The sequence below is a fragment of the Ursus arctos genome, unplaced genomic scaffold (assembly GCF_023065955.2).
Source record: "Ursus arctos isolate Adak ecotype North America unplaced genomic scaffold, UrsArc2.0 scaffold_6, whole genome shotgun sequence".
In the NCBI taxonomy this organism is placed as follows: Eukaryota; Metazoa; Chordata; class Mammalia; order Carnivora; family Ursidae; genus Ursus; species Ursus arctos.
This window is the reverse complement of record NW_026623078.1, coordinates 44,132,746-44,160,710: the sequence shown is the minus strand read 5'-3', so window position 1 is coordinate 44,160,710 and position 27,965 is coordinate 44,132,746. Positions and strand designations below refer to the sequence as shown.

Here is a 27,965-nt window from a genome sequence, read left to right as displayed (position 1 = left end):
AAAAAAAAAGGAGAACAAATTTCTCAAAGATATTTAATCTTCTATGAAGAAAACATAAACTCAATTGTCTGCCATTTGAGTCTACCATTTTAGTAGAAAAATAAGGGATTCTCTCATATTAATAGTGTGCTTTGTTTCCCAGGAGCTCATGTGTTTTCAAAGTCAAATTCATTTAGATGATTACTTTTCTGAGCCTCAGTTTCAGCTGTGAAATGGAAAAAAGAAGACCTATCTTCAGTGGTGTGCTGGTAAAACAGTTCTCTGGAAATAAAAAATTTCAAAAAGCCCTGAATTGTGGCACGTTTTGATTCGTTGGTGTAAATACTGCTACCATAGCTGATTGCAGTCACCAAACACAGAGCTGGGAAGAGACGTGGAAAATTGGTTCCTGTGAGACAGGAAGAGCTGGTATCATCACACTTATGGGAGAATTAGATATTTCCCTGATTTCAGCTTAGGGTTTGATACACAGCAAGCATTCAACAAATTAAAATAATTGATTTAAAACATCTTTCCAGGGCATCATGTCACAAGGTCTCAAAAGTCTCAGGAAATTTCTACAACATAGACAACATTTTGAAATAAAATACAGAGCTCAAGGCCACGTTGGAATCACCTTGCCTCCTAGTCCCACAACAGACATTCTGACTTTCCTAAGGCAGTTTCCTATGTTGTCTACCATCAGGAAGCAACCTAGATAGTTGAATCCAATGTTCACCCCAAGCCAGTGCTGGGTGTGCTGAAACAAACAAAGCACTCCCTGTGCTTAATGGAACCATCATTTTTTCCTTTCTGTCCTAAAGAACACTCCATAATTTATATCAAAATTCATAGCCCTTTTTCAAAACAGATACAAACTTGAATACCTTGCTATATGTAAATATCATTGACATATATGAACCTCATTCCAAATGTGACCATGGTCCAAAGGGCATATACATTTCTCTCTTTAGGGGTTATGCTTCTCTTCCTTCAAATCCTGTCACCACACTTCCATCATACAAGGTAACGAGTTACTCGGTTTGCTAACTTGCTACACAAAATATTTCAGAAAGAAGTTATTCTCATGAAAGGACATTAATTAATGAAATTCACTAGCATGTGTTTTGCAGTAGGTAAGTTTCAATAAGCTGAAGTCACACAATCTCTTGATGTCCACTCTGAATATTCCCCAGAACAACATTTTTTCATACCCTCTCTCTATGTGCACTAGTGGGTTTCCAGTCAGCCTTGTTTCCTATTTTTGGCCATTGTGGTCACTCCAATAGCACAATCAGCTACAGCCTCTTCTATTTAATAAAATGTTGTTACAGCTTTTCAGAGTCTCTGCACCTGCCTACTCAAACAAGAGTTATGAGTTTTATCTCAACTGGAAAAATTTTGCCCCTGCCCCATAATAGAAATTTACAGACATTTCTGCTTGTCATAACTGGGGACAGCGGAGTATTAATGGCGTCTGAGTAGTAAAGAGCAGGGATACTGCTAAACTTCCTACAATGGACAGGACAGCCCCCACAAAGAATTATCAGGCCCAAAACAGTGTTGAAGTTGGAAAACTGATATAGAGGCAAAAAAAATCATAAACATTCACTCATCTGTTGTATCTGGAGAGGGGATTCGCAGCTATAGGGAAATGAAGGTTCAAATGAGGGGCTTTATTTTTTTAAGATGAAGATCACTTGAGCACGTAGAAGGTAAGTGCCAACACAGAGACTGATATAAAGGGGATAAAAGGATAACCGAAATTGAAATGATCAGGTGAACACAGAACGACCTTTGAATACTAACATCTTTGAATTATTTCCTCTTCTGTGGCCAGAAGAAAGGAAGTATAAATGCAGGCAGGGATGCGTTTGAAGGTGTGGGCTTGGATCATTGAAGGAGTCAGACATGATCCCTTCAATTTTGTATCTAAAATAGAGTAAGACCATCTGTCAACTGAGTTGTGAAGCAAGGTCTCACTGTGGAAGGAGGCAGAAAGAAGGTGGTGAAAGTTTAGAATGTGCTACAGTTTTCTGAAGACAAACCTGGCCAGGGACAAGCAAAAATATTTTACCGAGGTGCTGATGGAACACCAGAATCTACACATTTGTGGTGAACCCTGTCTACCTAGTGTGTGCTTCTGTTTAGCACCCAGCAGCCCAGATCCAACACTGAGAGTCAGAAAGCAAGGGACCAACACACTGCATGTATTAAAAAGTAAATGTTTTGGGGCTTTATGGTCTAAACTGGATAGAAAAAGAAATAATAGTACAAAATTTCAATGGACCAGGAATAAAAGGAGAAATAAAAGGATGTGAAGTGTCAATGACCTGAAAGAAAAAATGCTGCTGTAAAGCAATAAGGAACTGGAAAACAGGAGGAACCAGTGCTCAAAGTGCCATATTAGACTTTCATTCTTCCAACTCAGAGCAGGTGAAAATGATGGCAAGATCCAAACACGAATGTGGAGGCGGTTTGCTGAAGTGCAGACTGGGAAAGCTTATTAAAATTAAGGATTAGAGGAACTTTGTGCTGAAGTCCGACCACCTTTACAAACAAACTTCCTGGGTAATGCTCTCAAGTATCTGGCTATCTATGGAACATGTCCTGCTGGAAGTCCCACAGTCACCATAAATTCCAACATTTGAAGCTAAAGTCATGTTTCCTCCACATCTTCCTCCTTCTTTTTCCTCATCACCCACATCAAATCTGCCTCCATGCTCTGTCAATTCTACCTTCTTAAAATTTCTGGAATCTATCCTTTTATTTTTTTTTTAAGATTTACTTATTTATTTGAGAGAGAGAAAGAGCGTGAGCAGGGGCAGAGGGAGAGGGAGAGAGAGAAACATAAGCAGGCTCCATGTGCAGTGCAGAGCCCAACACGGGGCTCAGTCTCACCACCCTGAGATCATGACCTCAGCCGAAACCAAGAGTTGGATGCTCAACCGACTGTGCCACCCAGGCGTCCCTGGAATCTATCCTTTATTTCCATCCCGCTCTCCCACCCACCTCCTCACTACCTCTGCAGAATCTCCTCCTATCCCAACCCCAGCCACTAACCCTCTGCCTTGATTAATGCCCTCACCTTATATGATTTATTACAATAGTACTCGAATTAGTCTCCGTGCAAACATCTGCTGCCAAAGCTGTCTTTTAAAATGAGAATCTGATCATAATACAATCCTGCTCAACAATTTTCAATGTTCTCTTTTGTCCACGTCAAAAGCCCTAGTATGTCATAATTGGCTTTTCTTGGCCAGTTTCACCAACCCTATATCCTGGTAAGCCCAACCTTCACCCTTATACGCCAGTCATCCTAAGTTACTTAGGGGTCTCACAAGAGGCCTGTGACTTACCTCACAGTTATTACTCATGCTGTGAGCCTTCTACTCACCCCACTCCTGGATCACCTCTTCTTCAAAATGAAAATATTACCCACCCAAGTTTCTTTGGCTTCTACCAAATGTTTCCATGTCTACTCCTTGGGCCTTATATATAAATCATACCATCTTTAATACGATGAAACAATCATTGTTGAAAAGTCTATCTTCATCTATCAGGCTTTGGTATCTTTAAGAACCACATCTTAAGTGCCTATGTAATGCAACCTCTAAATTCAGTACCTGGGACACAACTGATGCCCAGTAAATAACTGGTAAATTAACAAATGTCTTCTCAGAAACCCCAGACACACACAGCTCTCCCTAAGAACTCAAAATTTTCAAAAGCCTTCTTCTCCAGAGGTGTGTAACTGTTCTGCCAAAACCCCAGGGCTCAGGAACAATGTATAAATTCAGCAAGTCCTTCTGTTGCTTCAGACTAAAGTAATAAAGGAAGATCATAAGGGTCTGGTTTAGCAAGAACATTGTTAAAGTAAACAAGGAAAAAGGAGGCTGAGATTTCATACTGACTAAAATAGAACTCATAAGCAGGCTAACAGCAAATTACCATGGGCTCTTCGGGTCATGGGGTACCCGTTAGCAAGAATTAGAATTAATAAATAAGCTAAGGCCCAACCTGTAAAGAGGATAAGATTTTAAGTGTGGGGCTATGGCATTCAAAAAAACATATGAACAATTCTAAAAAGGACAGAAATAAGATTTGTGACCAATGAGAAATTTAAGAGAATATATGATAAACTTCATATCTAATCAGAATTGTATAATGAGTAGGCTGATGATACCATTTGAACAAAGAAAGCCAAAAATTCTATTCTAGGAACCCTTCTCTCACACACCCTGTATGAGTGGGAGTGAAATTAGGCATAAAGTGACCTAAAGTCAGGATCCTTCAGTATCTGCTGGATACTTGTCCCTAGAGAAGACCCTCAGAAGGAGTTGAAGAGGGGAGGCCAAGAGAAAACTAGAGGGAAGGAGATTACTAAACTCCCCAGCTCTAAGCGCGCGCGCGCGCACACACACACACACACACACGCACACACCCCTTCCTCAATTCTGGCCAGGGAGAAGTGGCCAAATCCCCATACATGGGCCTTAACCTGATGGGACAGTGGCTTCTGCGTCCTCTTCAAGCCTCTTGATTTAAAACATCACTGTAAAAAGAACAATTGGTCTACAAGGGCTTGTTTGTATCTCCTCACAATCCCCATTCCATACCTGCTTTGGGCCCCACTTCTGTCCTCAAACCACCTGAGGACTAGCAGGGGAAGAGGCCATTGTTTCCATAGGCCATGAGGGCTCCATCCCCAACAGTGTGATCTCCTTACAATGTAAATTAGATTATATCATTCCCTGGCTCAAAACCATCCAGTGGTTCTCATCTCACTCAAGATGAAATGCAAAGCAAAATCTTCACACTGGCCTATAGGACTCTTATGACTGGACCCTGCGCTATTTTCGACTCCATCTTTGACCCCTAGCTTTCACTCTTTCACTTTCTCTATTCCTCTCTCCACTCTGGAAACATTGGCTTTCTTTCTACACATTCTTCACCTCATATCTTTGCACTTCCCACTTTTTAGCACTCTGCTCTCAGGTTTGTCCATACCATTAAAATTCAGAATAAAATGGAATCTTACATTTAGCCATTTGAGAGGGAAAATGCTGATGACCCATGGATTCGAAATCCAATCAAGTTTTCGTTAATGTGCAAACAATGGAAAGGCATTCTCACATGTATGAGCTAATTACCTTAACCAAAGAAAATTCCTCAAGATAGGAAGCAGTTGAAAGAGAGTAACAAAAACCAAGAATTTGGGGAATATACTTATTTTACCTGTCAAATGCAAAAAATAAAGATTAGGAGGTGAGGAGATGGGTGAAATAGATAAAGGGGATTAAGAGTACACTTAAGGTGATGAGCAAGGAGTAATGTATAGAAATGCTGAATCATTATACCGTACCCCTGTAACTAGGATAACATTGTACGTTAATTATACTTCAGTAAAAATAAATAAATAAATAAAGTAGCTTCTTAGAAACATCTAAAGAAAAAAAATTTAAATAAAAATAAACATTGGAACACCCACTGCCCAGTGTAAACAAGATTAGGGCAAACTGCTTATAAATAAACTTGCAATGTCATCAAAAAGCCTGTTTTTCTCTTTGTTAATTCTACTTGAAGGAATTCACCCGAAATAAATATTTGAAATAGAAACAAATATTTATACACAAAATGTGTTTCTCAGAATTACTTCAAATTTTAAAAGCTTCTCCTATATTAAAAAAAAAAATGTCTGGTGAATTATATGACATAACTGAATCCTCTGGCCGTCTGTTTTTTCACTACCTGTGTTTAAGACAACCTAACCCTGGGTCATCCCTGCCATCAGTTTTCCCTGTCTCTGCACTCAAGCAAATAAGTCCCATTTGCAGAGTCACACTGCAGGGTAGACAGGAATTACAGTTACCAACTTCCAAAATGCCGTCAGGGGCTGCCAGAAATTCTTCTCTACTCAGCATGCTAGCCAACATTAACTCTGCTTTCTCTTTGCTGGCCTATCATTCTTTGCCCAACCATGAAATAGTTCTCCACAGAGCCCACCACATTCTCTTTTCACTTTATTTTCTTTTCCCTAGGAAATTTTATCCACATTCACAATTTCAATTAAATCTCTATGCCAATGACTCTGATTCCACACCCGATAGCCAACTGCTTACTCAAAATCTTTACTTTCATGTCTTAAATACAAGTCAAACTCACCGTGTCCAAGATTGAACTCATGGACTGCTCTCCTAAGGTTGGCCTTTTTCCAGCATTTTCTATCCTAGACCATATAAAGCTTACTAGCCCAACACCATTTCTAAATTTACCTCTTAAATGTCTCTTGAATCTGTTCAAGTCTTTTCACTCCTACTGCTACCACCTTAGACCAAGTTACCGTAATTTTTTACTTGGCTTCAGCAAGAGTCTACCTGAAGTACACCCAACATTTCCTCTGGTCTACTTCAATATGTCCTCCATACTTCAGACAAAATGATCTTTTCAGAAGATAAATCTGATTATGTCACCCTCTGCCTAAAATCCTTTGAAATTTGTGTTGCCCTTCAAATAAAGATCAAAATCCTTACCACATACCCTATATTCTTTGGCCATGGCCTCCTCCCATCCAATCTCTGAGCTCCAGCCACACTAAAATATTTCCAGTTCCCTGAACATCCATGTTCTTTCCCAAGCCCTTTCCACATGCTGTTCACTCTGTCTGAAATGTGTCTTTTCCTTTCACCTAATTGATTCCTACTTATTCTTCAGCTCTCAGCTCATGCCACTTCCTCCTGAAGGCCTTCCCTAACCTACCTGTTGACTACTGCTCTCTCTCATAGATCAGTGGTTATTTCTTTTAGTGTACTGTTTTCAGTTTGTAATTATATATTCATAATGTTAATTACTTGATTAATATGTTTTCTCACTCTCCCACAGCTCTGAGAGAGCAGAAACCCCACCTGGTTCCTCACCATTATATCCCCAGTTCCTAGTGCAAGACTTAGTATATAACATGTAAGGGTTTAGGAAGACAGACTTGGTAATCAAATTGCCTTGTTTAAATTTCAGCTCTAGGACCACCAAACTTTTCCTACTCTGATGATGATGCTCCAACCCCCACCTTCCACCACTACCCAGGGACCCTGCCACCTACAGATTTTACATGGTATGATTCTACTACTTGGACACTTGAATAGGGGCTTGACTCCTGAGCCAAAGAAAGCTGATCATAGGACTGATCCAATCATATGCAATTCAACAGGCTTGCCTAATCCTATACACTTTTGGGAATTTAAACCAAGAAACACGGAAATAATTTGCAACTGAGTTCTGGAAGCTGGAATAGAACAGCTATTATGTCAAGTTGCTGGAAACTCCATAGTAAGTTATGGGTATGCTGAACTTAGAGGAGACCAGAAACAAGGTATAAGCAGAGCAACATTTGGAATGTGGCTACATTATAACAACATATCAACATTATACCAACAAGTGTGATGACCTAACAGCTCATGTTCATGCTGCTGATGATCCCAGGAGCAACCTGACCTGAGAACACCCACTCCAGTACCTCTGAGCTCTACCTGGTAGCTCCTGCTTGAATCGCCATAAGATTCTCCTTTCTCGTCTCTATGTAACTTTAGTTAAATTCTATTTATGTTTCAACCGAAGAGCCAAAAGAAAACATGCACACCAATTTCAACGTGTCATAGAATTCTCTTGTCCCACCTTCAGCATATAAACAATTCTCTACACTGTTTCTGAATTACTCCAACTAACTTTTTTGGCTGCTTTTTTGCGAATCCTTCTTTGCAAAACATAAAAATTTACTTCTCCCTTCTCTCAATCTAGCTAAGACTTTCAAACACTCATTCTTTAGAAGCAGTTTCAGGCTTTTGAAAGCAAATTATGTAATCAGTACCTCTCCACTGGATAGGGAAGCCATATACCTAGCAACATTCTTTCATCCATATTTCTAAACCTCACAGACCTGGTTACAAATACAAAGCTGTCATCGGCAGTAACCAAACTATAGGTACTTTCCTTGGGGAATAACAAAGAAATCAAAGTTCCCAATCTCTGCCCTGGGATAGTCTACAATTTAAACTGAAGAATTTCATCTTAAAATTTATTCAGACCAGGCAACAATTCAGAGTAGTGAACCAGAAGAAAGATATTCAAAGATTTTGTGAAAGCTGTTTATGGTTTGAAAACCAATTGTGAGATCTTCGGTCTTCCATTTTTTTTATTCTGACAGGAAATTAAAATTTTAGTGGCCAGATTCATGATGAGAACTGCAGAAAGAATGCCAGTTTTTAGCTTCTGCCTTGGTTTCCACGCAAGCCCCAATGTGGTTTTAAATTAAGCTTCTCAAAGGTAAAACACCTTTAATTCCACTCCATATATCTTTGTTCTTCTTTATTCAAATTAGATATCAATGTTTCAATAATTCTTAAATGCTTTTCTTTACCTTCTCTTAAGTCACTGTTATTTTAACTAAAACACCCTTTCTTTTAAGCTTTTCATACATCTAAATCTACACTTAGTTGCAGAACAGAGAAAGCATTGGTCTTAAAGGCTGGGGACAGGGATCAAATCCATTTCCTCCACACTACCTCTTTGTACAAGTCATTTAAAGTATCTGAGCCTATTCATCATGTATAAATATAACAATATCTATCTCACTAGTTGTGAAGGTCAATGAGGAAGTATAAAGTACATGATAAACTTTAAAGCATTCTAGAAAAATTAGGTACTACACCAACATATAGCCTATCGTCTAAAATAGGCAAGTAACATTTATTGTTTTTCTGGCTTGTTCAGATCAGCCATTATTTTGTCTTCCTTTTTCTTCCCCAATACTTAGCTTCATTTAAGTGCTACCAGACAAGGGTAAAGGCATTTTTGCATGCTTCAAATGTATTAGCAAACTGAAATAAGTACTGCTAGTTTCAAGATGGTAAAACTAAGCACAGTCAGCAATATCCCTCCCCCCATGACAAATCCTAGCAATGATACAAAGATACCTTTTAAAGTAAAAAATAAATAGCCACGTAAAAACAGGAAGAGAAATTCTCACAAGAAGAGAAACTATGTGTAGATGGTTATCATTTGAAGAAAGAAATATCAACTCAGGAAACTATGGAAGCTCTGGGGGAAATTCATACACACACGAAAAATGGACCAGAGGGAACTCAATACACAGAGGTAGCAGAGGTGTCCAGAAAAGAACAGGTAGTGAAACAACAGACAGGAGGATTACCATACTAAGAAGCTGGCAAATACTACCCACCCATTCTTATCCCATAGCCACACTCCACCTCCCTCTTTCATACCTCCTTTCCCTGAATCCCAGACACCTATAGCCTAATAAGAGCAGTGCTTTGCATAGAGAAAGGTGAGAGGAACCCTGAGTGTCTGGCAACACTAGGAAACAATGAGCAGCTATCAGAATGCATTATACCTGCTGGAATATTCTCAACCGTTTCTCTACTGTCACTGAGCAATACAAAGTCCTGTAAGAACTTTATCTTTTCCCATCAAGTGAACTGCAAGGACAGCTGCCAACTTCCAGGAAATCTCAAGTGTCCCAAATTCAAAAATAAGATGAAAGTTTAAAAATAGAATTACCTGAAAATCATTAAGTGTCAATACCATTAGAAATAATAGAGGCAAGAACTTATATCAGAAGAAATAGAGCTAATATGACAGGACTCTAAAGTAATTAGTATAATTAATATTTTCAAAGAGATATGTGAAGTACTGCCTAGGTAAAGCAAGAATAAGAACCAATTTTAAAACCTGGAAATGTTGAGCTTTCTGAAACAAAATTTGACAACATTTATCAAAGCAGTAAAAGTATGCATAATTTGGATCTAGCAATTACATTTCAGTGAATCTTGCCTAAGGGAGTGATTAATGGTATATACAACGATTAGTTACAATGACATTCATTGAAGCATTTTAATTGTGGCAAGAAGTTTGAAATCTCCTACCTGTCAAAAAATAGGAGACTGCTTAAATATAAACAATGTCAATATGATGCATCCACCCATTAGAAATGGAGAGGTAGAGTTGAATCACTATGTCATATACCTGAAACTAATGTAACATTGTACACCTGAAACTAATGTCAACTATAATTAAAAAAAAAAAAAGTTAGCACAAACTGGGCCAAGATAAAAGTATTCAATGATTAAGTCAAATTTCCACAATAAATCTAGATACCCAATGGGGGGCAGGGAAGAAGAAGAAAGAAATAGAAAGGTAGGAAAATACTTCAAGCAATGGGGAAATGTTTACAATACAAGTTGAAAAGGCATATTATAAAACATATATGTATGAATAATACACTAATATGTATGACTAATACTAAAAATACTAACACATTAGCATGTATAAATATTCTATTTTTTAATAAAAATCTATATGTGCACATTTACACAAGCATTCACAGACCTTAAGAAAACCTGGAAGAATAGGAAAAAAATAAACCAACATGTTAATGGTATGAGCATTCCCACCTCCCCCAGCCCCAGCATGCTTAGATTGTGGGTAATTTTGTTTTTCTTCTTTTTGTTTATCTCTATTTTCCAAATCATCCACAAAGAAATTCCCAAATTTTTTTCCAAAATTATTAAACTTACATCACCCTAATTCTGATTTCTGATCCTCAAACTTTCAGAAGATGCGTTTGGGAATGGCAGCAACAGGATACAGAGTTTCTGTACTGAAAACACAGCTTCCCAAAGTCGATAAAATTTTCCCAAGACTAAAGTATTTCAAGGATTTCAAGAAAGCTATCTCAACATCTGTGCTGGTTCTAAGATTCTCTCAGAAGTTTGAAAACTCTCCCACATATCTGGCCCATGAGGTATGAAAGTAAGAATGTAAGAAATATTTTTTCAAGTTCTGTGCTTGTTTGGCTCATGCATTTCAATAATGAGGGCTTATATGATCCCAAGAAGGTGAAAATTGGTTTATGGGGGAGGCAAAACAATCCCAGATATTATTACAATGGCTTGTGGCCCTCCAAACTCAATCTTACTTGACAATACAAACACATATACAGTTGCTCTCCAGTGCTAAAATGTAATGAGGTGGGGGACAAGTTTTTAGGGGGAAAATGTCTAAAAACCTTCTGGCAGAAGGGGGACAATAATGAAAAAAGGTTAAGAAACACTGGTTCAGCTATAAGAACATAAAACCCAAATCCTTTTTTCCATATATCCTCTCTTGGTTAGGCTGCTTAGAGCATTCACCACTTTCATTTATTTTTTTATTACACATGTTCACACATACATGTTCACATGTTCCTGTTTTAGAAAACTCGATCAACTGAAGCTTGAACAATTTGCTTGTACACTGAAGTGTGTAGACAAAAAGAATAATACTTTATAAAATGCTAGATTTTTTCTAAGCATTGTGCTGCTTTCTGTTTTCAAATATGAGTGTTGGAAGATTTGAAGAAGTGTCTACTGACAACTATTAACATTAGTTAACAATAAAATAATAATAATAAAAGCTTTTCCAGAAACTCCACCCAAAAGATTTCCATTTATTTTTCTCTGGCCAGAACAGTGACACATGGCCACTCCCCCAAAAGCAGTTCATGAGAAGAAGGTTTGAGATGGAGCCTTCAATCAACTTCCCAACAGCACCTGCCACATGGGTTCTTTCACAGCATTCTAGTCTCTCTGATCACACGTTAGCTGCACTTAGAGTAGCAGACCCTCCTTTATGCTGATTCATTTTTGCAATGGTGCAAGCACTGAGAATAAAGCAGTGTACCAAAAAACTACTGAAATTATATTTTTTGTGTTCTTGCTTATTATGTCTTTCCCTCTAGAATATAAGACTCAAGAGGGTACAGAATTTATTTATTGTATTCAGTTCTGTATCCAGAATGTCTAGAACAATAGTTCCTAGCATACAAAAGATATGTAAATATATATATATTTAATAAATGAATTAATAGTAAGGAAATGAGACTAAGGGAGTTGAAGGATATCTACCCAAGAATAGACAGATTGTAAATAGCAAAGCTAATATACTAAGAATCTCTGACACAAAACAAAGACACATAATCTCTTAAAATTCTATACCAATGGTGCCAAGGTTGCTGCCATTGATTTGCTGACTGGTACCAGATCAGGAAAGCCAATTATCAGCATCAATGTTCAACTTGGCTTCGAGTGATATCATGTTGGTAACCTGAAACAGGCTATGGTGGGAGTATTTACCCACGGAAGTTGGCAGATGTCACAAAAAAAGCTAGTTGTCAAACATTTACCATCACACCGCTAGGTATCTCCTTCCCATCCCACTTCCTTGTCTATAAAAATGGGCAGGGGCAGAGCCTTTATTGAAAGACAACAGTGCTTGGTTGGCAGTCCTGGGCTTACTCCGAAGACGCATAAGTCCTCTTGTTCTTTTTATAAGAGGACAGTTAGTGCTGGACTGACTCTACTTATTATTCCCCAGGGGACATTCAGTGGAACTTGTACTCCAAAACACTGAATACCTGAATAAAAATTACATGGGAGTGCTGTAAAATAATTTCATCAAATGGCCTCTTCCACTGCAATATTAAACTCAAGCTACATGTTTGTTTCACTTCATTTCGTTCTTGCTTTACAGAGTGTATATTTGATCCATGAGCATAAATTATAACTGTTATTCCTGACACAAAGTTAAAAAAAATTGCTAGCATTAATTAGATTTCCAACAATACCCCCTCAGGTAAGCATAGGTTATATATTTTTTCCATCCCTCTTCCCTCATTCATTCTCTCATAGTCTGGGTCAGATCACCCATGGGGCACCTAGATATGTAAGGGATAACCTAGGACAAAAGTAGAGGAGGAAGCCGTAATGACATCTAGCATCACATCTCTAAGGCCTTCACATCCTGGTGGCAATCTTACACCACTGTCATAGTATGTGGGGGGCCCATGCTTGTGCTTTGCTAGTGATAAGCAAAGACAGGAATCAGGACTAATGTAACCTATAAAGCACTAACTAGGCTTCTGACGTCTTACACTTGCCAGCTCAGTCCATTATCACAGCAGCCAGCATTATTTGTATTATTAAAAGCAAAATGTTCAGACAAATGTTCTGAAACAAAGAACCATAATACCATAAGTGTCCCCACAGTGACACACGCAGCTTTCCTCAATGTCATCTGCTGTCTCCCATCTGTGAGTGGGTTCCCTGATAAACACTGCACCGCTTCGCTGTCTTAAGGCCTCTACAAACCCAGCGTCTTCAGTCTGGAATTACTGCCTTGATTTATAGCTCTGCTTTCTCTTTAGTCCAGCCTCCCAGAAAGTCACACCTACAGTTTCTCTGAAGTTCCCCCTTTAATCCAGGAACGCCAGCCACATGATATCTAAAAATATGCTCCAACCCCAGTATGTTTTCTTTCCCTCAACAGTAAGGTTAGAGGTTCCTCTTGCAGACTTCAGATGTCACCCATTGTCCCTCCTAGTTACTAGGCACAAAAAGTCCTTTTCATCAAGAGCTTGCAGAAATACTGCTAATCTCCACTCCTCATTTCAAATGAAACCATGCTTTTAGTTCTCCTAAAAAGCACATTTCCAGAGGTCTTGACTTCAATTTTCTAAAGTTAGCCAGAGCCTATAGGAGCATAGGGGGCTATGCAGCAGGGGTAGAGGGTCCAGAGATCAATCCTTTCTCTGGCTAGTTCAACTCAACCATGCTTTCCACAAAAATTAAAAGAATGTACTATCTTGACAAACAGGAATCTATGATAATGAAGCATGGCATATTTATATAAATTACTATCAGTAATTAAGACTATTTGGAATTTGAAGTGGCCTACGTTTGAATTTCAGCTCTGCTAAAGGTACATTATCCAAAGCCTCAGTTTTCTCATCTGTGAAATGGGAACAGAGCTACAATGAGGATTAAATAAGATGATGCTTCTGAAATGCTTTACACAAAACCGAACACATAGTTTTCAAAGAATATTAGTTATCACTGTTTGTTCTTATATAGTAACTTTTAAGTATCTTCCTTAGCATCATACTGTTTCCAACAAGCATCTGTGACTCAGGTAGACGAAACCCTTACTAACAATATAACAATACATCACACTCTGAAGAGCATCCCTCCTGTGATGGCCTTTGTCCACCCCTGATGGTTCTTCCCCTAATCCTCAGACTCTATGTAGTCTGGGGAATTTTCATGCCAGAACTTCCTAAAGGGAAGCTGCCTTGATACTAACAAAAGAAAGAACTACTTTCTGGGCTGAGTTCCCTGACACCTCTGGGTAGTTGTCTTCTTGATTTTTTCCCCCTCATCATGTTCCAGAACCTTGAGTCTTTACTGTCACTAATCACTATACCTATCTCGCCATTGTATCGTCTCTGCACACTAGTGTGAATTTTTTGCATATGGGCACTTACAGGCGGGAAAAAAGCGAGAGAGAAAGCTAACATTTATACAATGAGTAGTTTTCTACAAATTTATTTGATCCTTGCCTCATAAAAGTCTTATAAATAATAAGAAAAGTGACCCCCTTCCCTCCTACCCTCACTGCTGACTATAAATAAAATGTTAAATGCCCTGTAACTTAATATAGGGAGCTTGGGCAGTCTCCTGGGAAACCTACTCAGCCAGGGCTTGGGTTTTTATTTTTGTTTTGGTTTGTATTTTAATATATCCTCAATTATCTTCCAAGAACTTTGGGTGGTTAATGATAAAAGACTAATAAATTGTGGCAAATAAAATTAGAGTTCAAAAGTATGAAAAAGATGAGGATTCTCAAACTCTAATTTCTCAGGGACACTGGCCTGGATCAGTCGGTACAGCACATGACTCTTGATCTCAGGGTCATGAGATGAAAGCTTACACTGAATGCTTACCATGTAAGAACACAGTAGTGGAGTTACCTGCTGGCCTGGCTCAGTCGGTACAGCACATGACTCTTGATCTCAGGGTCATGAGATGAAAGCTTACACTGAATGCTTACCATGTAAGAACACAGTAGTGGAGTTACCTGCTGGCTTACCTCCTGGGTGTGCAGCAACAGCCAGGCCTGCCACACCTCCACCCTCCTAGGATCCTTCAGCTTCTCAGACTCCTGGGCCAGGTGTGTGGGTTTGCTCCATGACGAAGGGCCCTTGCTTTTGCAGGACACCCACATCAACAAAATAGACAAGATGGAAAAACTCAACTCAAAAAAAAAGAACAAGGGGCAGTACTGACTGCCAGGGACCTAATCAGTATGGGTATAAGTAAAATGTCAGAACTAGAGTTCAGAGTAACGATTATAAAGACACTTGCTGGGCTTGAAAAAAGCATAGAAGACTCTAGAGAACCCCTCCCTGGAGAAATAAAAGAACTAAAATCTAACCAAGTCGAAATCAAAAAGGCTATTAATGAGATGCAATCAAAATCGGATGCTCTAACTGCTAGAATAAATGAGGCAGAAGAGAGAATTAGTGATATAGAAGACAAAATGATGGAGAATAAAGAAGCTGAGAAAAAACGAGATAAACAACTACTAGATCGTGAGGGAAGAATTCAAGAAATAAGTGATACGATAGAGCAAAACATATTATAAAAATTGGGATCACAGAATAAGAGGAAAGAGAGGGGCTGAAGGTATATTGGAACAAATTATAGCTGAGAACTTCCTTAATATGGAGAAGCAAATAGGCACTCAAGTCCAGGAGGCACAGAGAACCCCCCTCAAAATCAATAAAAATAAGTCAATACTTCGACATGTAATACTGAAGCTTACAAATCTCAGAGACAAAGAGAAAATCCTGAAAGCAGCTCAGAACAAGAGGTCCATAACCTAGAAGGGTAGAAACATAGACTGGCAGCAGACCTATCCACAGAGACCCGGCAGGCCAGAAAGGACTAGCATGATATATTCAGGGTGCTAAATGAGAACATAGTAATGAATAAACAGACAAACATCCTGTTTCCATGGGAATTTACATTCCCTTGGGCATAAAAGAATGGATTGTGGATAAAGACAGACAATAAGCAGGTGAACAAATAAACATACATTTATAACAGTGGTAAGTGCCATAAAGAAAATGTTAAGAATTGAGGTAATAATGAGATGGTTACTTTGACTGGGTGTCCAGGGAAGGCTTCCCTGAGAAGTTGATACCTGATCTGAGACCTATAATGATACAGAAGAACCAGGCATGCAGAGATGAGGGAAGACTATTTCTTCAGGAAGTCAGGAAATAAGGAGACCATACATACCACTTAACCAAAGAACCAGATCTAGTATCTGTTTATCAGCAAGAGAATGGTTTGATTGAGTCAAAGTTAGAGTATTTTGCTACTTCATATTCTGATACCTGCTGAAGAGTCCTAGAAACAAGCAGAAGTGAATGTTCATTAAAGAAAAGGCAATGTATTAGCTGTTGAGGAATATTAATGAGTTTTTTGGAATGAAGTCACTCGAGTTTTCTCACTGTCTTAATGAAATCTATCAAAAATTTCCAAATACAGTAAAAAAAAAAAAGGTAATTCAGACAAAATATCTCAATAAGCATAAATATGTATCAGAAATCTTCAAGGCATCAAAGAACAAAAAAGACCAACAGAAAAACCAAGACAGGATCTAGGAGCACATGGATATCCAAAGGAATGAGTCTCACACTTAAAACCACTTTTTCTCCCCAAGACCAGAAAGAAATGTTCACCTAGAAATAAGTGTAAATAAAAAAATATCCACCCCACACAAATACAGCCCAACATTAACTATTCTGGGTAACTCTTAAGCATTGAAACTAGACTAAAGGGGCACCACATTCTTGTTTCCATTGTACTAAAGAGATGCCATTACACCAGTGTCAAAATGCCAGAAGAAAATAAAAATGTCTCATCTGAGGCCTCAAGTTATTTTCAAAAATCATTTTTCAAATACAATGTCCTGGATACAATAAAATATAACCAAGCATTATACAGTTAAAATATCACTATGTTGTACACCTACAACTAATATAATATTGTGTGTCAACTATACTTCAATAAATACATATGTTCGATATATATAGACATATATATGTACATATATATACATAGAATATTCATCTATATCTATATATTACTAAGTGCATAAGAAAAAAAGATGGTGCACTGGGTTGAATAGCATTTCTCTGGAGAACTCTGACTGATACAGGTAAATTAAACAGCACAAACAACAGACAACTGAAATCAACCCAAAAGTACTTCCCAATATTGAATTTATCAGGCTCAGACATTAAAATAACTACACTTAACATGTTCCAGGAAATAAAAACCAAGCTTAAACTGTTCAGTAGATTACTGAAAAACATAAAAAGTAACATGGTAGGAGCACCTGGGTGGCTCAGTTAAGCATCCAACTCTTGATCTCAGCTCAGGTCTTTATCTCAGGGTTGTGAATTCAAGCCCCATGTAATTTAAGCCCCCCACCCCCAAAAAGTAACATGGTAGATTTGAAAAAGAACCAACCAAAAATTGTACCACTGAATAAAACTTAAAGAAATAACCTAATGGATGGGTTTAAAAGTACATTAGGCACAGTCACAGAGTAAATTATTACATTGTAAAATATATTGGGAGGAAATATCTAGAATGAAGGACAGAGAGACAAAAGGAGAGAAAACAGTAGGGGATAAAGGGTAAGACAAAAAAGAGATACAGTGAGAAGATGTAACATACAGGAAATTAGAGTTGCAAAAGAAGGGGAGGCAGAAGCAATACTGAAAAAGACAATGACTAAGAATTTTTCAAAAAACAATTAAATACACTAATTTACATATCTAAGAAGCCCAATAAATTCCAGGTGGGATAAATAAAATGAAGTTTACATCTAACACATCATATTTGAAATGCAGAATATGAAAGACAATGAGGAAATGTTTAAAGCTGCCAGGAAAAGAAAAACAGGTTACCTAAGGAGAAGCAACAGCTGCACTTCTCCCAGACCTCTCAACAGCAACAATGGAAGCTAGAAGACAATGGAACAAAGTTTTGAAAGTAGTGAAATATAATACTGTCAATTTAAAATTCTATACCCGGTTAAATTTATTCTTCAAGAATAAAGTTAAAAGAAAGATGGTTTAACTCAAACAAAAACTGTGAAACTGAACCACAGGTAGATTCGTTCTCAGGGAGAACTAAAAAATGTGATTTGAGCTGGAAACAAATATAGAACCCAAAAAGGAAGACTGGAGATATCGGAAGAAATTAGTAACAACAAGAATGCGAAAACTGCAGATAAATCTAAATGAATACTATCTGTGCAAAATAATAAAACCTTTTAAAAAATAAAATTATATTTAAAATATAATTTTATTTAAAATACAAAATTATAATACACACAAAATATCTAAGAATGGAGGTCAACAAATAGAGTTAAAGTGTTATAAAGTTTTTACACTAAGAGTAGGGTTTAAGAATTAATAATACACTTTCATAAAGTAGGATTTTTTTAAATTTTAAGGTAGGAAATTAAAAGAATAACAAAACTATATAAAAATGACTTACAAAGATTTTTAAAAATGGAATCACAAAAATCTCCAATCATATCAAAAGAAGAGACGAGAGAAAAAGGAACACAGAGTTAGTGGAACAAATTACAAATAACAGAGAGATACTGAGCTAGCCCCAAATAAATCAGCAACTACAATAAATTTAGATGAACTATATGCTGCAATTTAAAGACAAAGGTTATCACACTGAACTTAAATGAAGAGTCATATACTATTTATAAGAAATGAAGAGTCATATACTATTTATAAGAAATATATCCAAAACCTAAGGATATAGGAAGGTTGAAAGCAAAGACTTAAAATAGATGTAATCTGCAAACATGAATCAAAATATATGTACCTGATAAATCCACATTGATATAAGAAATTTCAACTTCAAAGCAAGAAGCATTATTAGCCATAATTCAGAATACATAGGCATGGAGGCAAGATGTCAAAATTTTAACAAGCACCACTGCCAATTCTTAAGCACTCTCAAATCTATTTGATAAGGATATATTTTATAAGGATTATGATCTGGAAAACATAGTGGAATACATAGTAAATCTTTAAAACCAGGGTTTCCAAACCAAGACATCGACATTTTAGACCAGATAATACTTTGTTGCAGGGGACTGTCCTGCACATGATAGAACATTTAGCAGGATCTCCAGCCTCTACCAACTAGATGCTAACAGTACCACCGCAATTCTTCAGTTGTGACAACCAAAAATGTCTCCAGATAACTGCCAAATGGCGCTGAAGGGCAAAATCTTCTCTGGTTAAAAATTACTGCCTTAGACCAACTTTTTTGCTACTTATCCTCACCAATCAGTTTTGATTTTCCAGCAGAACAAAGCTGTTGTTTGTTAGGTAAAGTCCATATCCACCCAATCCATCCATCCACCCATATGTCCACTTAGCAAGTACTTATTGGGTGCCTAGTTTGCAAGACGTACTGTCTAGGAGTTGGGAATACATCAGTGAGAAAAGACAAAATCCCTGCTTTCATAGAGCTTACATTTGGGGGTGGGGGGGGTGAGGTAGAAAAAACTCACCATCTAAACCAAAATCAATGCTTAAATAGACTGCTTAAGAGTTGCATTACTGAATTTCAGTCCAAGTCTCTCTTTAAAATTTTTCTCATTTTTTATTAGGTTTACCCCTTGAAAAACACTGGCCCTCATTCTGAAATCATTAAAACTCAGCTTTCACCACACGGCAGAAAACAACAGTAGCCCTGACTTTGACTCTATGAGAAAATAACCCTGTGGTCCCTTTCTCTCAACAAGTAAAGTATGTGTTACTTAAATTTTGGGATCTGTATTTTGAAGATAAAAAGCATCTCTTTTGTCACCTCCATCACTCTTTAGCCACTTGGCTAGAACAATGAAACGGCCAAGAGTAACTAGTGAGATTAAACATTGTTCACCAGCCACCATACCATGTGGAACAGGGTACTCCAGAGCACTAACAGTCAGTTGTCCAGGACCAGCCCATCTCTAATTCTGATGAGAGCACACAGAGAAATAAAAAGGCAGAAGTCGGATTATTTACTTCAGCTAAGCAGGGAATATCAGTTATACCTGTAACTTAACAGGGCCCTCAATTTTTGAGCCAGAGTTTTAACAAAACCCTTACGGCATCCAGGGTAATATTTTATGAATTTTCTCTATGCTTTTCATTTCGAAAAGTCTGTCTCATGAAATTTTAGAATTCGAAGGGTGAAAGAAGCAATCACATATAATTCGACACCCTCCTCCCTGCCTCCCCCCATATAGGAAAGAGCAGAAAACATGATCTCATTCTCGTAAAAGTAGTGACAGGCAAGGCATTTAGTCAAGTTTTGGAACTCACTAATTCTCTATTAGCTAAGCTTACATCACTTACATAAAACCACAGAGGCCACAAGGGGTTTTCATTAGGCAAGCACTGGCTTGTATCCCATTTTTTTTAAAGGTCACTGAATGTTGTTTTAAATGTATATCTCCTAATAAACTGAGCCACTGAAGGCAGCACTGATAACCAAAGAAAATATATTATTTTCAAATTAAGGTCAAATTTTAGAGAGGATTTAATGAGCTTCAAGGATAGGGTACAGTTTTCCTTAATATTCAGCAGAGACAGAACTATAGATACGGGAACAAGAACAAAATGGATCTCTAATGGTGCTGTTCAAGAGGCAGGAAAGCAAAGGGGGTGAGGTGGACGAATGGAATTTCTCATGGGCTACTGAGCAAAGTGGATACCTCAAACCAAATCAGTAGATGGTGGAGACGTTTGGAGATGTCCTTGAACACAAGCTTCATGGACATTTCCGAGCACACCAGTTTTAAACTTTTAGGCTACTTTCTAAACATCTTGCAACAGAGTTTCAAAAGTTTGGATAGAAGTTTTGATACAAGACAAACATCACAATTTCATTTTCCCAGGCAATTCCTTTCCCACGATTGCACCGCACTTTTTACCACTCAAGCACATTCTTGATCGTGGACATTTTGAAATTTTATATAACTGTTCTCCATGTGTTCGGTCAGTTTCACAGAACTATTTCTCTCCTTTCAAAGCTAAATGGCCTCCCTGTGTGTAGTGCACATATTTGTATGTACCTGCTCATATACAGAAATCATTCTATTGAAGGCAGGAGACCTCATTTGTAAACGACGAGAGTCATTCAAAAATAAAATGCCTTCTTCATTTTGACTTTGAATCAAGCACAGAGAAGTAAAACAAAAGACACTGGGAACATCTGTGAAATAGTTAGGCTTAGTGGATTAGACAAATATGAGGCTGAAGGGACACTAAGCCAGAGTCTGTGCCATGCTAGATGAAGGCAAGTGTCTGCAATCAAGGACACCATAACAAGATATGCATCAGCTATAAACAGAGAAAACATTTTAAACTAAAGGTATTCGAGGGAAGAAAGGACATCAGGATAAGTAGTAGGTAACAATTTGAGTAAAGGGTCTAAGAAGAAGGGAGTTCAGTAATGAGGGGTCCTATTTTCAGAGGAATCCAGTGTGACAGCCAGAAAGCAAGCGAGCCAAGAACAGAGCAAAAGGATGAGACAGAAATAAACAGAATCACTGGTGAAGATCCAGGAAAGAAGGACCCCCTTCAGGGAAATTGTCTGTTGGTTCTGTTTCATTGCTTAACCGAGGTAGGCCAGAAGACTGTAAATGGGTCCGCAGTGGAAAATAACTTGGAACAGCTATTGAGGCAAAAAACACATGGAGAACAGAAAGCACAGTAAGGTGCTGTAAGACTGTACTCCCCCACCCCCCGGTACATCTGTACCTACAGATCAGTGGTTATCCTGCTATTGGCAAGTTAAAATCATTCAGATGCTCTCATGGCTTTTAAAAGGATGCAAAAGTGTCCCTGCATTTGGGATGGATTCAGTGGCAGGTAGCTCAGACAAAACTTTAAAATAAAAAGAAAATAACGTTTACTATCTACCATGGGCCAAGCACTAGTAAAAGTATTATCTCATTTAATCATTTATTCATTCTATATTTGCTGAACACCAACTCTTGTGTCAGACCCTTTCCCAACAATGTTGTGCTATTAATAACCCCAATTTCCATAGGGAAAAAAGTGAAACACAAAGTGATTGAGTTATGTGCTCAAGGTCACACAACTGGTAAATTGCTAACTTAGGCATATTTAATTTTTGTTTGGGAACAGTGGATTCAAATAGTCCCTTTGCCATTCAAATGATTTGTGTTTCTGGGAAAGTTACTTACATTTTTTTTTCTCCTGTGTTTCTCACACTGTGAGAGGGGAAAGTGTTTGCACTGTTCTTAAATTTGATTTATAATGACTCTGAAGAATTCTTGAAGGAAAAAAGGGGGGCACTGATAAATTGGAATAGGTGCTATAACTATTATCCGTCCCATAAATAGTCCAAGCATATTTTTCTCATGACAACACCACTGCATGAGGCGTTTCCTCCTTGTATTTTTTTTCTTATGTAAACACTATATGCCTAGAGACCTTAGGGATATACAAATATTCAAGATTCTTAACTCCGACACAGAACCTGTTTATGGAGGCCGCGGCTTCGAATGAATGTATCATGAATTTGAAACTGAAGGCAACAGCAACCGTGGAAAACGTAGCATTAGCTATGGTTTACATCTTTTAAAACATATTTCTTCAATGTCTACTCTCAGCAAAGCACTTTCCCATAAGTTATCATATTTATATGTGTCCTTGTAAATATTTTACCTAGACCTGAGCCTCACTGCCAAATACAACCACCTGATGTAAATGGGAAACTTTATAAAGACAAAACTTAGAGACTATCACAAGTTACATCATGATGATTTGACCAAAATTTCTCCAAAATAAAATTTAGTGTTTAAAGTCATATGCTAAAAATCTCCTCTTCGATGTTTAGATTGGCTGATAAATAAATGTCTAAGAAGTTGTGTCAACGATACACACACACCCAGTGCAACCACAGGGTGGCCAAAGAGGAGTAACATGTAAAACTCAGCTTCCAACTTTATAGGCATTCCTTGTGTTCACATACCAAAATCCCAGTTTCTGTGTAAAGTATTTTCCAGAGTATACAACCCCTGTATTGTTTAAAGAATGTTCCTTGAGTATCATTTTAGTCGAGGACACAGGGAAACTCTCACAACCCAAACTCCCTGTGAGATAAAAAGAAAGGTCTCATTTATTTGTGTAGCATAACAGAGACTACCCCTGACTGTCATTCCTGCGACAAAGAATTTGTTCCTCAGTATTTCTTTTTTTCTGAGGCAAGTTCTAACATGGGAAGAGCCCTGGGCTTGCAGCCAAAAATCCTGAGTGCAAATCCAAACTCTATCACTGCTCCAGGTGTGGTCCCCAGACTTGCAGCATCAGTATCACCTGAGAACTTAACAGGAATGCAAATTCTCAGGCTCCCCAACCTACTGAGTCAGAAACTCTACAGGTGTGGGCCAGCCCTCTGTCTTTTCACAAGTCATCCAGGGACTCTGATGCCCTCTCAAGCCTAAGGGCAACTGCTGTAGATAAATTACTTCTCTGGAGCCTCAGTGCTAAACAGGAATAATAATACCAGATTGGTCTTCTTCAGTGGACTATTCAAAATCAAATTCTTATAAATATTTAATAACATGCAAAACTGCTTTGCAAGTGCACTAATCACTAAAAAATTCAAAGTACTGCTTTAGAAATGTAACTTTTAGTGCCATTTCTCAATTTGAAAAGTACGGTCATGATAGTTCAGGCAGTTAGACTAATGGAGGATTCCAATCACGAGTGTTCCAGAAACACGAAGTTTTCTGTTAGGTCTGTGAATGTTTTATAGATATTTTGTTATAAACTTCACATCAAAGGCAAATGTCATGATGCTCCCTGGTGATCATCATTTAAACTTTTCTCACTTTTGTCAGGTCAACTTTTTCTTCAAATGGCTGCAATTTGAAAAATAACTGGGCTCTTGAGGGAAAGAGGAGCTGGAGAAAGATCTCTGCTTAAACAAGTTTTTAAAAATTTTAAAATCATTGTTTTGAGGGAACTAAAAATCTCAGTAGTTTACTTAGCTTACGGTCTACCCACAAGACAGAAAAGAACTACTCTACTATGTGGTATGAACTCTAATGGTACCAGAGAAGTGGCGGCACCAGAAGACGGCTTTGGAAAACATGGAAGGCGTCACAGCGCAGAGAGAGGTGAACTAAGACTTGCAGGATGGTAAGACCTGATCGCCTTTACCAGGTCCATATTAACAACATCCCATCATTAAACATTCAAAACTGTATTTTTGGAAGATAGTCTGGCGATTTCTAAGGAGTACATTTGTTGTAAGGAGCAGTGGGTGTTATACGGAGATGCTGAGTCACTATACTGCACACCTGAAATCAATGTTACACTGTCTGCTAACTACCTGGAATTTAAATAAAAACTTTTCAGAAGAAGTAAACCTGCAATTATCATGTGACTCAGCAATTCCACTTCTAGGTATAATACACCCAAAAGAAATGAAAACAAACTCAAACATAGTTGTACAACTCAGGTTCGTAGCTATATTATTCTCTATAGCCAAAAGGTAGAAGCAACCCCTGTGTCCACTGCCCGAAGAATGGACAAAGTGTGACGGATACATACAATGGAATAGTATTCAGCCTTTAGGAAGGAAGGAAATTCTGACACAGGCTATAACATAGATGAACTCTGAAGACATTACGTTAAGTAAAATATGGTCACAAAAGGACAAATTTTTGTATGTTTATATGAGGTATATTGTACTTAAATGAGGTTCCCAGAGTTGTCACATTTGTAGAGACAGAAAGTAGAATGGTGGCTGAGACGAATGGGGAGAGAGTGTTTAAGGGGAACAAAGTTTGAGTTAGAGAAGACAAAACACTTCTGGAGACAGCTGGCGATGGCTGTACAACATTGTGAATATATACCCAGTACCACAGAACTGCACACTTACAAATGGTTCAAATAGTAAATTTTATGTTATGCGTATTTTTACACAATAGAAACTATATTTTTTTTCTAAAACAGACCTTACACCCATTTTTCATATTTGAGTCACCTTCAGTGCAAAAAAATTCTCTAAGGGTAAAAAGGACTGAAATCTCAGTTTGGAGTTGATCAATCAGCAAAAGTATTTAATAGATCAAAAACTATTTATTGAATACCTTCTGGATTGATGAGCTTCTAATTATTACACTGCACGTGGAACTACGCTTGCTCGGATATAAAATTGCAATATGAAAAACTGCTCGGATATAAAATTGCAATATGAAAAACTGCCATTTCTTTCCCAAAAGTCAAGACTAACTGTTCTTCAGTTTTTTGAAATATAGTAAAGTCAAAATTTGTTTCCAAATGGGAAAAAAGTGTATTTTTCATTGTTTATGGCTCAAAAACAACTAACAAAAGTGTCACCTTGGATTAATTATAAGGGATAAAAATGTATGTTCTGGAGAGTCATATTTTCAAAAAGTCTGAGGTGACCAAAGCAGTATAAAATAAAAAATGTTTAAAATATTTATGATAGCAATCAGAGTTCACTTAGTTCAAACAATTTCAGCAGGGGCGCCTGGGTGGCACAGCGGTTAAGCGTCTGCCTTCGGCTCAGGGCGTGGTCCCGGCGTTATGGGATCGAGCACCACATCAGGCTCCTCTGCTATGAGCCTGCTTCTTCCTCTCCCACTCCCCCTGCTTGTGTTCCCTCTCTCGCTGGCTGTCTCTATCTCTGTCGAATAAATAAATAAAATCTTTAAAAAAAAAAAACAAAAAAAAACAATTTCAGCAGGCAGAGAACACATATGAAGGAATGGGAAAGAACAGGTTTTGAAATTCTAGAACAAAGCAAATCTTTGAGTCATTTGTATAATCCAAGGTTCCAATTATGACAAGGTTTTACGACTGCTCATATTTTTCTAATCTCAATAGAATAAACAAAGTTATGTTTCATTTATAATAGAGATAGAATCTACTTACTCCTGATGGAAATGTCTGAATAAAATTTCCAGCTATGTCTAAGATTCTTAGGTTTCTCAGATCACAAAGTCCCTGTATCAGAAAACAAAAGAAAGAGAGATTTTTAAAAATCTAATATGTAGAATCATAAATATTTCTTCCAACTTCCAAATTGATGAGATTAACCATCTTTCCTAATTACCTGATCATTTCTTCAGTCTCTCCTCCTGGGGGTATGTCCTGGGGTGCCAGATTCTCTATGGTCTCCATTTCCTCTGACCACTCCTGGGCAACATAACATGGTGGCCAAGAGTCAGACTACTTGTAGGTTCAAATCTGACCTCTGACACTATGTGACTACGGACAAATTTCTTAATCTCTCCGTACTTCAGTTTCCCCATTTGTAAAATGAAAATGGTAATGGAAGCCCCTCCTTTGATATGGTTGTCAAATGGATTAAATAAGTTACTAATCAGAAAGTGCTTACTGAATGGCCTTATAGTGAGAACTCAGTAGACATTACTAAAATTAAAATACAATGAACGTCTGAGAAACAGAAAACAGATGTAAAAGGTCTCTCGATGGATAACTCCAAAGGCATTTATTTCACATCTACCTTTTGCTTAGCACTGTGCTAACCCAATCCTTTCCTTATAAAAAAAATAATAAAATAAAATCTGTTAGTGTCTCTATCTATATCCCCAGTGTAACTGAATAGGCATATACATTCACACCCATGTGCAGACGAACACGTAATTTGTAATGTACCAGGGATGCCTGGGTGGCTCAGTTGGTTAAGCATCCGACTCTTGATTTCATTTTAGGTCATGATCTCAGGGTCCTGGGATCCCGCATGGAGCCCCACATAGGGCTCCACACTCACTGTGGAGTGTCCCTGAGATTCTCTCTCTCCCTTCCCCTCTGCCCTTCCCCTATGCTCAATCTCTCTCTCTGTCTAAATAAATAGAATTTTTAAAATCTAAAAATAAATTTAAAATTAAAAAAATACAATGTACCAGAAAATGATTCATAATTTGTTCATTATCAAAACAAATGAGTATATCCTATAATGTCTTAACATCTATAATGCAGACCAAGAAGAACAATGATAGAGTAAATCATATCAAATGAATAAGGACATATGATTATAGGCATTCTTTACATAGTAATGCAGGACAGGACTTCCTAGCACTTAAATTTTTTAAAGTCCAAACTCCTCAGGATTAAAAAAAAAATTATAGTAAGAGTACTGATTTGAAGTACAGACTTTTAAGTCAGACACACGGATTTGAGCCCCTTCTCTGACCTTTGCAAACTGCGTTCAAGTCATATAACCTCTTGGTTCCTTATTTTAAATGGGTAGGGCACCTGAGTGGCTCAGTCTGTTAGTGTCTGCCTTTGGCTCAGGTCATGATTTCAGGGTCCTGGGACTGAGCCCTGCATCAGGCCCCCTGCTCAGGAGGGAGTTTGCTCATCTCCCTCTCCTTCTGCCCCTCCCCCACACTCGTGCTCTCACTCTCTCTTCGCTCTAATAAATAAAATCTTTAATAAAATAAAATGGGTAAGTAAGAAAAGCAACATCACAGACTTGTTATGAACACTAAATAACATAATGCTTCATGACAATGATCCTGGTATTATTGTTACTGTTTTTCCCTCAAATGAAGGTGTTACACTTTGAATAGATTTAGTTTGTTATTTTGGGAACTGTTCTTACTTATTTACAGAAATAAGGATTTTTAAGGGATTTAAGAATAAAATTTTTGAAATATACTTATTTACAGCCTACACATTATTATATTTTCACATATCACATTACAGTGTGAACAGAATTTTTAAAGGGAATATCCTCTTGAGAGAAAAGAGAAACAGTAGGAACTGATCTACTTTTTGTATTCCTCAATTTACTGTATGACATGCATTCCCTCCTATCAAATTAATTTTAATTTGCATAGGGAAGGAAAGTAAACCCAGTGACAAGTTCTTAGCAGGAAACAGTACTCTCAAACTGGGAAATTTGAAGAGAGTTTAATAAAGCACCATTTATAAAAGTTTGGCAAGGTTCCCACAAAGTTCTCAAAAG

At 37.7% G+C, this 27,965-nt stretch overlaps 1 protein-coding gene and 1 long non-coding RNA gene across 3 annotated transcripts in view; one reads left to right on the top strand and one right to left on the bottom strand.

Annotated features, from left to right (window-relative positions):
* The window catches only part of LRRC69 (leucine rich repeat containing 69), a 78,774-nt gene that overhangs the window by 22,343 nt on the left and 28,466 nt on the right, over positions 1 to 27,965 (bottom strand). The window contains exons 2-3 of one of the 2 annotated variants that reach the window (XR_006409151.2): positions 26,085 to 26,167; positions 25,904 to 25,975 (exon numbers count right to left, since the gene is read on the bottom strand). Coding sequence is in view for 1 of the 2 variants with exons in the window: in XM_057307861.1 (XP_057163844.1) it covers positions 25,904 to 25,975 (72 nt within the window). In the remaining variant the exon portion in view is untranslated. The remainder of the gene's footprint in view (positions 1 to 25,903; positions 25,976 to 26,084; positions 26,168 to 27,965) is intronic. The other variant, XM_057307861.1, reaches the window with a different exon arrangement.
* The window catches only part of LOC130542899 (uncharacterized), a 102,491-nt gene that overhangs the window by 67,725 nt on the left and 6,801 nt on the right, over positions 1 to 27,965 (top strand). The window lies entirely within an intron of this gene.